Genomic DNA, 16179 nt, shown 5'->3' with positions numbered 1-16179 from the left:
AAAGATTTTTGATATATTGCAAAAATGAATCGTCTCTCTTTAGTCGGGTGCAATCTTCCTAAAATGCCAGTGGGAGCAAATCAACACACTTACGCTCAATACATTATCATGACTTTTGTATTAATTGTTTAACACTGTATTTCTATGTCCACAGTACTACACAGACAAAACCCAAGACATTTTCTATTCTTGAAGCACAAGAGTAGATTTTTGCATTGCATTTGGGGGGCTGGGGTGACAAGTCTGATTTTTCTGAATAACTGATTTGTTGAGTTGACTCACTATTTCAAAATGCTGAGGGAATATGTAAATGAATACAGGTGACTATTTACATAAAAAAAGAAAAGAAAACTGGAATACCTTCAATATGTAAAGACATACTACCAGAACATACATTTTTCACATATTACTATTATAGCTGGTCCTGTTACACTGAAAATTTAGAATTTCATTTATTTGGTTTATCATAGTTTAATTCATTGCCACAATAAAGACTTATATTTTCAAATCTTCCTCATACCAAAAGGGTTGGAAATTTAACTTTTTTTTTCCTCACATGAAAGCTAGAGTTTAAAGAAATTCTCTTATCACTAGGGGAATGTAGCACTGCAAGCATAGGCTTTGAGCATCCTACATTTTTTTAAACTAACAGGTTTTTTTTTTTTTTAATTAATTTAGCAAGCAGCAACCTTAAATAGAAACATCAAAACATGCTAGCTAATGCCAATCCTTTTCCACCTTCAACCGTGCTGGCTCAAGCCCCACTCTAGCTACACCTCTGCCCATCCCCAGCTGCCAGCTCTTTTGCTTGTACAATGGCTTGATAACCCATTTCTGTCAAAATTATTTGGAATAGTCAAGAAACACTACTGAAATTGTTCAAAATTGTTCAAATTAAGCTAGTTTATTTGATGGATACAGTCTGAGGTGTGGGAAGTCCATGAGCTCCAGCAGGAAAGCAGGGTGGAGTTACTTCCTCCACTGGCTTATCTGCAACCAGGAGAGGACTTAAGAGGCCAGGGTTATGTGAAATGGCTCAAGTCTCTGAATTCAGATGGGTGAAGAGTGAAAGAAAATGAAGATTTTTATTGACTTTTTTGTGTATCCGCTTATTAAAAAAATGATTCATCATGACTTTAAAGCACTTCTCTAATGCAGCCCTAAACAAAGTACTGACAAACGTATCGCTCACCTGGACAAACAAATCCTGTGCACATACAAAAAATTTAGGCACGTAAGAGATATGCACAGGATGTTTTAGGACAAGCGCCTAACTCAAAATGTATGCACAAATACTGCAATCAGCCTTTGCAATGCAACTAACTCTTCAGCGTATACTAAAAAAGGTTACATATGCACTCTTGCAAACAAACCACAAGACTTGTCATAAAAATGAACTTCCACAAAAAGAGTGTTGCCAACAATTGCCCAAACCAGATGCTTCCTCAGTTTATTAACTTCAAAATTTAAAATTATAATAACGATATGGACATCGGAAACCCTGGCGGCTGTCCTGAGGGCTAGTCCAAAAGCAGGTAACCACCAGCATTACCATGGGGAATTCAGTTGGACAGGTAGCAGCAACTGTGCAAGCCATTTAGGCGTTAACTATATGGCACTCTGAGCTTATTTTTACCACCTGCTAAGAAATGTCTTTCTTTGATGAGACACAGGGTAGCTACATGGCCTCTCACCCAAACAGTACCCACTCAGCTAGGCATTATACAAAGGAACAAAAAAGGCAAAATTGCATAAAATTACTTTAAAAAAAACCCCAAAACCAAACCACATAGGACTGAGCAAATTTATAGTACAGACCAAGTTTAAAAAGTTAATTATACCTGTAATTAGATTTGTAAAAATGAATTTTAGTGGCTGCTGAGGTAATTTTCCAGGGGGTTGCTATAGTGACAGGCAGAAGGTGCATTACCAACATGATGTGTGTGTAATGAGCTGCTGGCAGTGGCCCTCCCTTGACGTCAGGAGAAACTGCCACCATCTCGCAGCATGTTTGTGATCTGCATGCTGACCAGAAGCAGAGGAAGCCTTTTGTTTCCCAGTCAGCGCTGAGAGAGAAGTACTTATTTTTAATGCACTTTACATCACCTATGACAAGGTCCAAGCCTGCAGCCAGCTTCAGGGAAGCTGCCAGGCTATGGAGATGCTAATGATGCCCTTGAAAGACAGCATGTTTCAGAGGTACTGTTTGTCCACATTTCAAAATAAACAGCAGGAGTGGGATCATGGGATTAGATTAACTGGCTCTGTACTTTCCTACATGCCTTTCCCATATAGAAATCAGGCAAAGAAGTGCAGCTCCTAACCTTAATAAACAGACCAGAGTTGTTTTAACTGGTAACCTTCTTCAAGAATTTAAATATAACCCCCCTCATCATGAACAGGTAGCTCAACATTCAGCCTTAATTCATTTCCCAGAACTACAGCACCTAACGAAGACAGACTTATTTGAATTTACTTTCAGTGAATGAGGCCTTCAAGCACCTTCAACATGAAGAAACATGGGGCAGGCACTTCAAACAAACACCCTCCTCCAGCTACGAGCTACTATTTTCCAGCATCTTTGAGGTCCGATTTTTGTTGCAAGTTATCAGGTGATAAAGTAGCATTTTCTCAGGAATAATTCCATAAGATGAATTTCTGTAAATTTAAACTAAGTTTAGTGTATAGCCTAATTAATCAAGAGAAGGCATTAAGGCACGGGCAAAGGTAGAAAAGCTATAGCCTTCATCCATTTGTAACACTCGTTTCCCTTTCCGAGGTTAAAAATGCGATTGCTTTGTTCATCAGTACGGCCTAGTAACTCTTCTCAAACTCAGCAGGCAAAACTGATGTAGCAAGATGCTGAATTAATACTCACTAATAAGTGACTAATAAGGACTCACTGTCCTTAGAAGGAGTCTGCTTGCAAGACCTTGTGAGCACAGGAGAAGTCCCTGAGGAGCAGAGTGCCTCTGAAAGGCTCTGCTGAGGAGAAGGGATCTGCCTGGCACCACACCAAAAACATGCCAAGAGAAATCTCTAAAACAAAAAGAAACATGTTGAGATAGAGGTAATTATTGGCCCTGATAAAAAGGTTAGTCTAAAACCAGTAAAGATGACTTCTTACCACCCAGCCAGCAAACAACGTGACTGTTCCTTAATGGGCAGAATGAGAATACAGGGGAAGAGGGAAGGGACAAACCTCAGGAAACTCTACAATGTTTGTTGTTTAACAAAGTTTGTTGGGCGATTTCAGTGTAACCACAGCTATAAACGCAAGGCTTACCAGCAACCTTTCATATGCAAATGCTTTCAATGTGTTCAACCACATGTAAGACAGATACCACATGGCTGACTTTTTCCAGGTATGTTAGTAACCATAAACATTTACATCTTTTCAACCCTAAAGCTGTCAGGTTTAACACCAAAAAAAAATTTATTTTCCTCCAAGTTAGGATAGTTCATAGGTATAACCCTCTACAAAATGCTCTCTCTCATACACATACAGTGGCAGTACAAGTGAAAATAAACCCCTAAGTCTATGACTAAGGCTAATTAGGCAAACTATTTAATAAGATCTGATATATCCCTGTCCTTTGGAGCCTAGCTATTCTGGAACTGGGTGGGGCTACTCCCCATACTGTTGTTGGGGTTTGGTGTGGTTTTGGTGGGGATGGAGTTTTTCTGTTCATTTGTTTTGCAAAACTCTGAACTGGCTGATGAGACTACCCCAAACTAGCACTAATTTTGACCACATCTGGAAAACGAGCTTTGAAAGGGAAAAGCCTTTTTCTGCGTCTTTGAAAACACATACTCCTTGCTTGTCATTCTACTCCACATATGCAAAATGTTAGAGTTGCTGTAGCAGGATTTTTCCTACCTCACAGAGCTGCCAGAATAACTAACACAAGTGTCCTCTTTGCTAACATGCAGCAGCACAGTGAACAGAATCAATTTTCAGTGTACAAACAGGAGCCATGAACAAAGCTAAGTGTAAAGAAGCATCGGCCAAATTTTCAGAATTTCTGTAGAGGTTTGCATTTCTGAGCCTCTACACCACTGCTGAAAAGTTGAGGCACATGTAGCAGTTTCCAGAACTATCTGATCTTAATCTAAAATAAACACAGTAAACCTAAGATCTTTGCAGTCAGGTAGGAAGAAGTCTGCCCTGTGTTCTTTTTATCCTTATCCCACCCAATCCTACCTAGCTGTCTCCCTCAATTTCCTACATGCCTAAAAGCCAACCTTAGCAAAGGCTAAAAAACCAAAGTAATCAAATAAAAAAAATGCTTGTGCAAACTTTTAATAGGAAATGTGGTTTAAAAATTACACAGATATTAAAAACATGTTCAGTACAGCATGAAAAAAAAGGATCCTGAAAGAAATACATACTGTATACTGCTTTATGTAACTCCACTTCCCTTTCTGAATTTCCCTAGTTCTGTTGCATAATCTTCAGTTTTTCTATAGGATGCAGTGCTTTCATATGCAGCAGATTTCATGCCCCATCTTTCTTCAGACCTTCCTTTTATACTTGGGGACTATATCTAAGGCATAAGATAGGGTTAGCATTGTTCTGCTGCTAGTACTTGATCTTAATATTTAGACTTTCATTTTTATTTGCTGTTCTTATCTTACTGCAAACCTTACACAAGTAAGGCTGTGTAAACTGTGAATACATAAAAGCAGAATCTACCATTCTGCAACACAAATTGCCCCCAAATATAGCTTTAGAACCTTCAAGTACGTTTTTACAAATGAAGGGAAGAAAGAATCAATGAACGGTATTAAAATGTTTATTACATAATGATGCGCTTACTTATCTTATAAATTATGAGTCTATGGTTTTCTCACCCCGAACAAATGACTGTTACACAGATATCACATTGACAGTGGTTCACAGTTTGCTATACCAGTGTCAGCCACATAGCAGGTCTCAATTTAGGACAATATTAGTCCTTCTGAAAGGCTCACACACACCCATGATGCCCTAAGAATTCCCTACAGCTTTATGAAATAAAAGAATGAATGTTCTGATTGCTAGAGGCAATACCAGCAAAAAGAATACACTGCTGTAGTAAAAGCCTAGATTCATACACTGATCTTTCCTCTTGTGTGCCTCTAAGCACATCCTATTTAGCACACAGTAATTCCATTGAAATGCACCTGTTTCAGAAGTGGAACATGGAAGCAAGATGTTACTTTTAACGGACTGGTATGAAGGAATTAATTGTTCAGCTGAAGTTACAAAAAACTTCCAACTCAGATGGAATACTGTCATACAAAAATCACCAGATGACCAAAGCACTACAATTCACGCAATGGTTTCACAAAAGATGAAACATGAACTTTAACAAGCAGACATTGTTAGGATTCAACTCTTTCTTCCCTGTTAAAAATCAGTGATATTATGAAGATGTCCTCAGAGTTGCATCCTGGAGATTTTATTACAGTGTAAAATACTGGAATCTGCATTTCTGTACTAACTGTCCAGCTAACTCAACTTGCGTGATCACAGGTATATGCACAGCTGTATAACTGTAGGAACTAAGCTGTTAAAGGTGATAGCAAATGCAGAAACAAAAGCCCGAAGGACTCTCATGTATGTATGAGAACATCATGGCATGTACAACTAATAGAGCAGTGCATTAAATAACAAAGTGGGGTATTGAATACACACCGGCATAGATAACACAGTGGTGTAGGAACATCAGGGAAAATTGTATTTAATTATCTGAAGTGTTAGAAAACACAGACATGCAAGGGAAAATAAACGGATATCCTCAGTGCTTGTGTAGCAACTAGAAAGTCCTTGGTTGGAGGTACGTAATCACATAATATTTCCATTTCATGTGGCCAGAAAAATCGAAGTTTTTCAGCAAGGCTCTGCTCTTTCCAGTTCTAAACACTTACTACTTTTTCTTCATGAAGGGAAAGCCCTTAGTGTCATATTGAGGAAAAATGGTGATGAACCTCCACAAATTCTTGTTGCAACCTAAGTTGTCCATAAATATGAAATGCTACTTATGACAACTGTATCTCTTACTGAGAACAGTAAGATTGTTGCCTCTCCTTTCTTCAGGCTTTGAAAAGCCATGGTATAATCAGACTGTTGACTGGTAATGTGTTTACATTTGGGTAAAGGTCTTGACACCTTGTAGAGTACATATTGAATGATCTCATCTCACACAGCTATTTCTTAAGGCAATCCACAGTGTGGTGTTGGTTTACATCTGTCTCACACTGTGAACAGCATCTTAAAGGGAAGTGGTTTAGTGGTAAGTGGCTAAGTCACACCGTAATGTATATGGGAAGTGCTATTTACCTGATGTGCTCTTAACTTTACCACACAGAAGTCTAGAAATTGCTTTTAAAAACAACACGAACACCCAACCTTTGGAGCATCCAATGGCAAGGGAAGAGAATGGAATGTATATGCTGAGCCTCCAAGAGGTTCAGATCAACTCCCATGATGCAGGCAATTTTCTTTCTTAGACCCCTCCCCTCCCCTTTTCTGGTAGACACACATCTGATGTATTCTTCCAGGGTACTAGCAGTGGGTATAAAAACATCAAAAGTGTAGCTAACAATGACAAAGCAGGTCAAAAGATGACAGAAAGTGAAAGTATAGAAAAATACAGGATATATTAGAAACCAGAATTTAGAAACAATAAAAGAAACAGAATATACAGAGGAAGATATTTAGGAAGACAATGTGTAATAATACTGATGGGCAAAAAAAGCAAAACAGGGAGTAAACTGAAAATACTACTACTACAATAACACAGGGGAAAAATACTGAGAAGATGAGAGGCTCATGCAAGGGGTGAATGAAGAACGTGTGTGACATATTGACAAATATTGACACATACGCTTACAAGAGATACAGTGGAAAACAAACCATTCTGGTTTATACATTAAGTCAGAAGAAATTACTAAGACTCACCAAGTCAATGGGTGCTTATTTCTATCTCACTGCCTTGTGAATCCTCGTAGTAACTTTTAAGCATTTTGTTTTCTTGTTTTTTGAAAGGGATTTAAAGCTAGCAAATTCTCTATGGGTGTTTTATTGCTAAACATACACACTGTATTTTTGAAACAATGTTTCTTTGGTTTCTGCTAATCACTTTTACTAGACTTGAAAAAACTCTACTTGCAAGCGTAAATATACAAGAGGCTCTTTTAAAGATTCATATACAGTGATTCACAATTCTAATTTAAAACAGATTTTGCAGGAATTCATAGTATGAACTATAATAGATTACAGTTAAAGTAATCAAATCTGCAAAAACTCATGTTAAATAGCTAAACATGTTGAACTTGAAAAACAACCAATCAACTAGTACATTTACCTTTTGCAAGGCAATGTACTAGCAATTTGCTTCTATAGCTACTTAATGAATTATTCCCCACTATTTTTAATACTACTCAAAAGATCCACTATGGTGACAATTTCATCTGAACTAGGTCAAAACTATGGTATTCAGCACAATCTGATTTGAAGTAGCATCAGATGATTGTTTCCTACTTTGGAGAGTAAGTAATTCTATTTTTAGCCTCTAAGGCAAGCACACAAAATACATACATTTATTTCAACTTTAAAAACTGTATCACATCTGCTGTGGAAACAAAGTTAGGACCTACAAATACAGGAAATTCAAAGTGTAAGACAAGCTCTGCTTCACCTTCTACTTATGCTTGCTACTCATTTCAATATGGAAACAATATGAAAGTATATTGTCAGTAACTTGCCTCTGAAATTTTCCTTCTACCATTTATGCACTCTAAAGGTTTTTACTTTATATAATACTCTATTTGTTTTCTTACCACTAAAACCCAAAACACAGTACGGTATCTTTGGGGACAGTGAGAATCCAAACCATACAAGAGAGATGTCACTGTGCTTTGTACCACTCTGCAGCAAAATATGCATGAACAAACGATAAAAGTGCTAGGTTGGGAAGGTAACCAGCTCAACAGGACAGCAAACTGCATCGGACAACAGGAATCCTATGCATGGGGCAAATATAGCAGAAGAACATGGTGTAGTGATAGCATCAGAGCAAACCTGAGGAGACCTACATCATGCATCTGTAGCTCTTCATCTGCCTAAATTGCATCAGCAAGATGCTAGTAAGTTTGTCTTGACTAAATCACATCTGAAGTGTTGTGCTAGGTAAGAATCCTCAGACTACTGTGCAGATAAATGTCATCCCAGACCTCTCCTGTCTATAGCCCTGTTCCAATGAGCTTAATGGGAGCTTCATGGTACCCTTCTGTTCTTCTGTGCTTCCTCAATAGGAGGCTTCCATGTACACCTGACAAATGGAGACTGGAGGGGTCAGAATAATTTCCCTAGCTAATATAAAATTCATGTGGAGGCCATGGAGGTTTTTGCCACAGCTTCAATAACTATGTTGTATTTTTTAATGTTGGTCAACATCAAAAGGTCACCATCCCTCACGATCATCCATTTCTTTGACAACAGACAAGAAATTTTATCTGAGCTATATGCTACATTACTGAAGAGTAACTGAATGTCACGGAGTCAATCTTCAGGCAGTCCTCAGATTCCAATGTCAAATTTCACAGTGCTATTTTATCAGATTCCTGCCCCAAGAAACTAGAGGCATAACATTTCAGACATAGTTTAGTCACATACACATTTTTATTATTGTTGATCTATAAGAAACGGGGTTTAACTTAAAGTGCTTTTCCTGTTGTCTTCCTGGCAGCCATATTCTTTAAAGTTTAGCCTTTGTTTCCATAAAAGAAAGGCAGTTCAATAAAACACAACAACCCTTGCTTAGTACTATTTACCTCACCACTAGGACTGCTAAAGCAATCTGTGAGGGAAAAGGGGAAAACCTGGGAAAAAAGGAGTTCTGGGGCATTAAAATTTTTATGAGTTGTATGGAGGTCTACCCTGACTGCACTTCCCAGTATTTGGTACTGTCATACTACATGAAAGTATTTTTCTCCAGCTTGCGTTTGTGAGTGTATGTCAGAGGGGAGTAAGGGCTTGAACAAGTCTAACAAAAGAAAACAAAACCATAAGTGATTAACTATCCCTAGTTAGAATCTTACTTCAAGACTTCAAATGATCACAGACTGTCATTCTGTGAAACAAACACAGATATAATCCTAAACTAGATGTACTCCCCTCCTTAAAGTATCCTCTGAATTCAATTTAGTAAGTGTGTATTCAGATATGTTTGTGCTGCATATGCATACAAACATGTACATAGACATATAGTATAAGAAGCTAAAGAGTAAAAAATACTTTGCTAGAAACAGAAAATGATATATAGTTCTTTGTAGCCACCAGATACTTACTATTTAGTTGAATCTGATAATTGATACTCCCGTCGTCTATCATAACACTCCTGAATTCCAGGGTCATTCCATAAGCTTCTTATTGCATCTACATATGGGTTCTCAAAAGTTGACACCTTCTCTACATCGACTTCTCGAACTAACTGTGCATGAGCCTAATTCAAAACAAACAAAAGAGTAGAATTTACTTCATTTTCTGTTTGCAGATCGCTCATACACAGTGAACATGATTAACAGGAGTATTTTTTCACATTGGCCATGTACATGCAATTTGAAAAATCAAGTACCATGAAGAAGGTTGTGAAGATGGAAAAAGTAAACAACCATTATAGGGAGTTCTAGAAATTAGGAAGAAGAGAAAAAAACTTCACTTTTTTATGGAAAGTATACAGACCTCAACATGGATCAGCATATTATTTACCTTTCATGCTAAAAGACACTGTTGAACAGAGTTACTGACCATCCATTCTACCAACTGAACCACTCACTAGCAATTGAAACTGGACACTTGGACAACATAAAGATAGAAAAGACAGTAAAATCCCCAAATATTCAAAGATGGATATTTTACCAAAATCTGTATTCATGTGAACGAACTTAGTGATGGTGTAGGAAGAAAACAGTAATGTAGATTTATTGACGAAGACCTTAAAGTATATGGTGAATGAATAAGTAAGAGTACTGAGTAAATTATGAAAGAGTGATGATACACTGTGTTCAAAGACAAACAGTGCTAAATATTATATTATATTATGACAGAAAGTAAATTAATAAATATACATATGGGCCACTATTTCAGACTTTGCTTACTCCAATCCAGTATTATTTAGATGAAATGCATGAAGCATTCACATTAAAATTTGTATTTAATTAAGCTCATTTTAAAGAAAGCTACCATTTTAAATTTTTCAGGTACAATCTTAAGAGTATATAAACCATGCTTTTTAAATGATGACTAGTTAACCGACTTGACAGATTTAGACTCTAATGGTAGCTGAGAGAATTGAAAGGAGGGAAGGAATCTGCCTTTCAGAGACTGATTAAAGAAGTTCTTAATGTAACCACAAACATAACAGAAGTTCCTACTAAAAAAGAAAGGCAAGATTATTAGAAATTGTCTCTACTTTCGACTTGTACTATAAATTATGGATATTCTTAAAAAGTAATGTCTAAAATTTGGAGTTGCTAATACGAAATAATCCCTAATACTACTTAACAAAATATACCTTCAACTGTTGTTTACTCAAGAGGAAATAAAAACCTCCAAGTTCAAGATGAAAAATGTGAGTGTTAGAGGTACGGAGAACATATGTTCTCTGTTATCAAACCCCAAATCTCCAAAGTTCTAACAAAGGGTATTTTATTCTACATCATGTCCACACATCCCCCAATCTCTGGACAAATCATGAAGGGGTCCCTACCTTCTCACAGCAAATAACAAGATATGGTACTCTACTTACTAAACACAAGCCAACGTTCTTGTGAAACAGGATAATTTTTTTTTTTTAATTATCTTATATGTTATCAAGTTCAGTTCCGTATTCTATTGCTTTTGTGTACTTCCAAAAGAATGAAGACCTGGGGAACTACAGGCCAGTCAGTCTCACCTCAGTGCCTGGCAAGATCATGGAGCACATCCTTCTGGAAAATATGCTAAGGCACATGGAAAATTAGGAAGTCATTGGTGAGAGCCAACATGGCTTTACTAATTGTGCCTGACAAATTTGGTGGCCTTCTACAACAGAGTTACAGCATTGGTGGATAAGGGAAGAGCAACAGACGTCATCTACCTGGACTTGTGCAAAGCATCTGCCACTGTCCCACATGACATCCTTGTCTCTAAATTGGGAGAGACATGGATTTGATGGGTGGACCACTCAGTGGATAAGTAATTGCCTGGATGGTCGCACTCAAAGAGTTGCGGTCACCGCTTGATGTCCGAGTGGAGACCCAGTGATGAGTGGTGCTCCTCAGGGGTCCATATTGGGACTGGCACTGTTTAACATCCTTGTCAGCAACATGGACAGCAGGGTTGAGTGCACCCTCAGCAAGTTTGCCAACGACACCAAGCTGTGTGGTGTGGTCGACACTGGAGAGAAAGGATGCCATCCAGAAGGACCTTGACAGGCTTGAGAGGTGGGCCTGTGTGAACCTCATGAAGTTCAACAAGGCCAAGTGCAAGGTCCTGCACATGGGTCAGGGCAATCCCAAGCACAAATACAGGCTGGGCAGAGAATGGATTGAGAGCAGCCCTGAGGAGAAGGACTTGGGGGTATTAGTGGATGAAAAGATGGACCAAAGCTGGCAATGTGCGCTCGCAGCCCAGAAAGCCAACTGTATCCTGGGCTGCATCAAAAGAAGCGTGACCAGCAGCTCGAGGGAGGTGATTCTGCCCCTCTACTCTGCTCTTGTGAGACCCCACCTGGAGTACAGCATTTAGCTCTGGGGTCCCCACCATAAGAAGGACATGGACCTGTTGGAGTGAGTCCAGGGGAGGGCCACAAAGATGATCAGAGGGCTGGAGCACCTCTCCTGTGAGGACAGGCTGAGACAGTTGGGGTTGTTCAGCCTGGAGAAAAGAAGTCTCCAGGGAGACCTTACTGCAGCCTTCCAGTACCTAAAGGGAGCCTACAGGAAATATGGAGAGGGACGTCTTACAAGGGCATGTAGTGATAGGACAAGGGGTAATGCATTTAAACTGAAGAGGGTAGATTTAGATCAGATGTGAGAAAGAAATTCTTTACTGTGAGGGTGGTGAGGCACTGGAACAGGTTGCCCAAGGGAAGTTGTGGATGCCCCATCCCTGGAAGTGTTCAAGGCCAGGTTGGACGGGGCTTTGAGCAACCTGGTCAAGTGGAAGGTGTCCCTGCCTGTGGCAGCGGGGTTGGAACTAGATGACCTTTAAGGTCCCTTCCAACCCAAACCATTCTATGATTCTATGCCCTGAATATTTTCTCACAGCTTGAGACAAACTGATGAAAGAATATATTCAGATACTGGTTTTGTTTTTTTTTCACTTCAGCTCTGAAATTAGGGCGAACCAATACCAAAATGCTAACAGAACTAAAGAATAACTTACTATTCAAAAGCTTTCACTTGAAAGCTGCCATACCTGAAGTATTTCTCCAACAGTTCCCTAAACATTCTCTAACAGGTGCTCAAGTATTCTACATTGGTAGAAGAGAAAATCTTAAAAGGTAATTACTTTATTCAGTTACCTATCTAGACTTATTACTACAAAGTTGTCCAAGATCCTGCATTGTTTTATTTATCAGTTCTGTGTGTTCTGACATGCACTTAATATGACTTTGCACTATGCGACAAAACTTACAAAATAAACTATAATACATGCCAAGAAGTTGCCTCAACTGAAAACTGATTCAACTTTTTAAAAAGAAATAGCACTTCCTCAGCGAACACTGATTCTGCTTCCCTGGGGTTTGCTTGGGCAGACTCATGACAGCTTGCACCCTACTGACTGATACACAGCTCTTCACATCAGTACTGCTTCTCTTAAAAAAGTAATGCCCCTCCACATAGATTTCAAATCTTTATTAATCCTCAGCTATGCCTTCTTGATCCCAGAGTTACTATACTTTCCTGTAGAAAACAATTTTTCTTTGAGAGTCTTTGTCAGGCAACATCATTTGCTGGCTTCTAATTTCTGGTGGCGGAGGCAGAGATCAAAATACAGGATCTCATCTATTGGCTTAATTTTTCTCTCATTTGCCCTGGTACAAGTCAAAAATAATTCTAGTGAAACCTTGTGAGATGGAGAAGCATAAATTTAATGCAGAAGAATAATCAATCATGCATGATGTGTGGTGCCACTGCTAATTTCTGGCTTTAGTTTCCTTCCACTAATGTAAATAGCAAATTCAGAACATAACTTTTGATGTTAGCACTCAAACATGAAAAAACCTAAGGACTCATCATTAAACCAGTTTATGCAATTATAAACGTTATCGAGTACTTGTTCATCTTTACTAACCCTTTCACTTTACCCAAAATTCGACATTTGGGTGGTCAAGAAGAGAAAAGTCAAGCTTGTTGACCATGAGAAAATTGTACCTTCTTAGGTTCTCTCTTCTGGGACATCAATAATTGTTATCAAAGCATTAAAACAAACAAAAAAATCCCCCAAATGACAGAAACAACTGAAGGGTTCTGTAAGTACCACCAAATTAAAACTGGTCATTAAGATGTAACTACTAGTTCAGCTGTAATGTTCCAAAACCAAAATCTAGATGGTGTAGGTGACTTTTCAGTCCAATACACTTTTGACATCAGCAGTCAATGTTTTCCATGGTCTTCAGGGAATATAAGAATCCTTGTAACAACTTCCACATTACTTCCCAGAAATCTTATAAACACTCATTCAATTCTTTTTAGCAAATCACACCTCTTCTAAATTTAAGAGCTTCTTCATTATTTCTACAAGTATTTAAAAATTATCCCAGAATCAGAAAACTGGAATTTTTGGGAATAGTATTGGATTCTGAAACTAGGAAATCTGAGCCTGAGGAGATACCAAAATAGCTATCGTTTCTCCTTCTTCATTCCCCTCAGAAAACTATTGACAGTGTTAAAAACTAATTCTGAGCTTAAATAGCATTATAGTTTTATGCTGGTCTTTCTGACAATGCTCTTTTGGCCACAATCCATTAATAAGAAGTTTATTTTTTTAATCTCTAGGCTTCATCATGTGAGTTTTCTACTTACTATCTTTGTAATTTTTTCAAAGCTCTGATGCTGAGTGGAAGTGATTACAAAGACCATCATCATGGCCATGGATTTGTCTCTTTGCAGGGGGGCGAGCCTGGGACAGGAATTCTTGATAGTGCAGCTTAAAAGCAGAAATTATTATTTATGCCATCTCAACAACATGAGTCATTTACAGATTCAGACCCCAGTGACTTGTAATCTACAAGTATGGTTCAGACAAATACCATGCCTTACAGGGCTGTATAGCAAGATATGCTGCTTTGCAGATTCCTGCAAACCTCCAGCTATTTGAAGCAGGTACAACATTCAAGAAGAGTAATACTAGTCTATTTCACTGTCTTGAAAACTAGACAGTTGGGGGATGTGTTCCTTAACATGTCAGAAAGCAGCAACTTCTGACTGATAACCAAGGTAGGAAAGTCTTTTTACACAGCAGCCCACAAAAAATAGTTTGTGAGAGGACTGTAAAGAGGATGTTGCTTCCCTTGAGCAACTTTAGAGCACAGAATGGACTAGGGTGAACAGGGAGAAGGTTTCATGGTGTGCTATACCAAAGAACTGTAATTCAATTAACCAAGTGTGCTATGAATTGCTGAAACAAGGCTTTGTGCAATGCTAATCACCCTTCAGTTGCTGACAAAGGTTAACAGGGTATCAAACTACCTAAATCAGAATTTATCACCCTTTCTTGTTTCACATTCTAACCTTTGGAAAGAAAAAAATAGCATAACTATTTGAAAAAGAATTCCACAGACATCTAACAGAATCTAAAAAAATGAGTTTGCATGAAGAAAATTTTTTTTGTTACTGCTCATTGTCTGTAAAAAGCCTAGGATAATGGACCCTAACCCATGGCTTATGGGCAGTACAATGAAATGAGAAGGATTAAAACAAGTTATCTTGTGACTTAGGTTGGAAATTTAATCCATTTAAAATGCATCGTTAAACACTAGTTGTAAAACTTTTATGTATCTAAACACTGGAATAACGAACATCTACATGTATGAGGTTTGGGGGGTTTTTGTTTGTTTTGTTTTTGTTTTTTCTTTAGTAGGGCTCAGAGAAAGCTTAGGAAGTAGCTGAATAAACAAGAACTTTATTAGTACACTGCAATCAGAGTCCTGAGTTTTCTTGCTGTCTTACTTACTTTTAAGCTGCACCAGACATGGAAGACAGTCACCACTACAGGGCTGCAACCAGAACATTCAAGCATGCTTTTATCAAGGATTATATCAAAATTTCTATATAGATAACAGAAAAGGCTTCTGAAACCTACATTTAAAGGTCATATTATCTTTATAGTCCTTCTTGAAAAAAAGCTGTTTTAATAACACAGCAAGAGAAACACGATGAAACAACTTCTTGTCACCCTAGCAGGTTCTCTTGCAAGTCTTAGAGACACGTCAGTCATGCCAAAGGAGAAGACAGGTGAGAGTAAGTGTACAATTTAAATACAGAATTCAGACCTTCGTAAATGTGCTTTGTTGAAGTTACCCTACTATTCTATCCTGAAGTTTCTGATCCTCTTTTTATAAACAAAAGGTTTTGATAGCAACAAAATGAGATTTTTCTGATGTCAGGCAGCAGAGTAAGAAGTTATATTCCTCCCTGATAACTAATTCACCCAGTAGAATAACTCTTAGAAAGTTAGCTGAGTTAGAAAATTAAGTATATAAAAATACAGTTTCCCTGCATGAAACATGAGATGCTCTCCTATGAGATGGAACATATGCCTTGTTTATTTAGGGAAAGGAAAGCTATAGGATGGTGCAATTGCAGCGGCACAGTGTAGATACTGTTTAGAAGTAAATAGATCTCAAGAGCCCAAAGCTAACATAGACTCGTTCTGCTATGGTGGATCATAGTATGGGGCAACAAAGGGTGCAATCATTTTTCTACCTACTGTCCAGCTTTCCTATTTTCCATATATAAACTTTAGGTTGCCTGGCTATCACTGTTAAGCTGTTGCCTAACAAATAAAAGCAACATAAATATATAAGCATTAACATTACTGTTACTTTGATAGAATATCTAATCCATGTAATGGCCTGAATTACCACTTTTATCACTATTCACCCCTTCCCTCTCAAAACCCCATACCTATTGTAATACTTCCAT

At 38.1% G+C, this 16179-nt stretch overlaps 1 protein-coding gene across 2 annotated transcripts in view; it reads right to left on the bottom strand.

The window, feature by feature from the left end:
* LOC128136359 (guanine nucleotide-binding protein G(q) subunit alpha-like) overlaps positions 1-16179 on the bottom strand; it is a 137647-nt gene that overhangs the window by 29612 nt on the left and 91856 nt on the right. For both annotated transcript variants that reach the window (XR_008233339.1, XM_052775756.1), the window contains exon 3: positions 9337-9491. Coding sequence is in view for 1 of the 2 variants with exons in the window: in XM_052775756.1 (XP_052631716.1) it covers positions 9337-9491 (155 nt within the window). In the remaining variant the exon portion in view is untranslated. The remainder of the gene's footprint in view (positions 1-9336; positions 9492-16179) is intronic.

This window comes from Harpia harpyja, chromosome Z, assembly GCF_026419915.1.
Source record: "Harpia harpyja isolate bHarHar1 chromosome Z, bHarHar1 primary haplotype, whole genome shotgun sequence".
Taxonomy (NCBI): domain Eukaryota; kingdom Metazoa; phylum Chordata; class Aves; order Accipitriformes; family Accipitridae; genus Harpia; species Harpia harpyja.
This window is presented reverse-complemented; position numbering and strand designations above follow the sequence as displayed.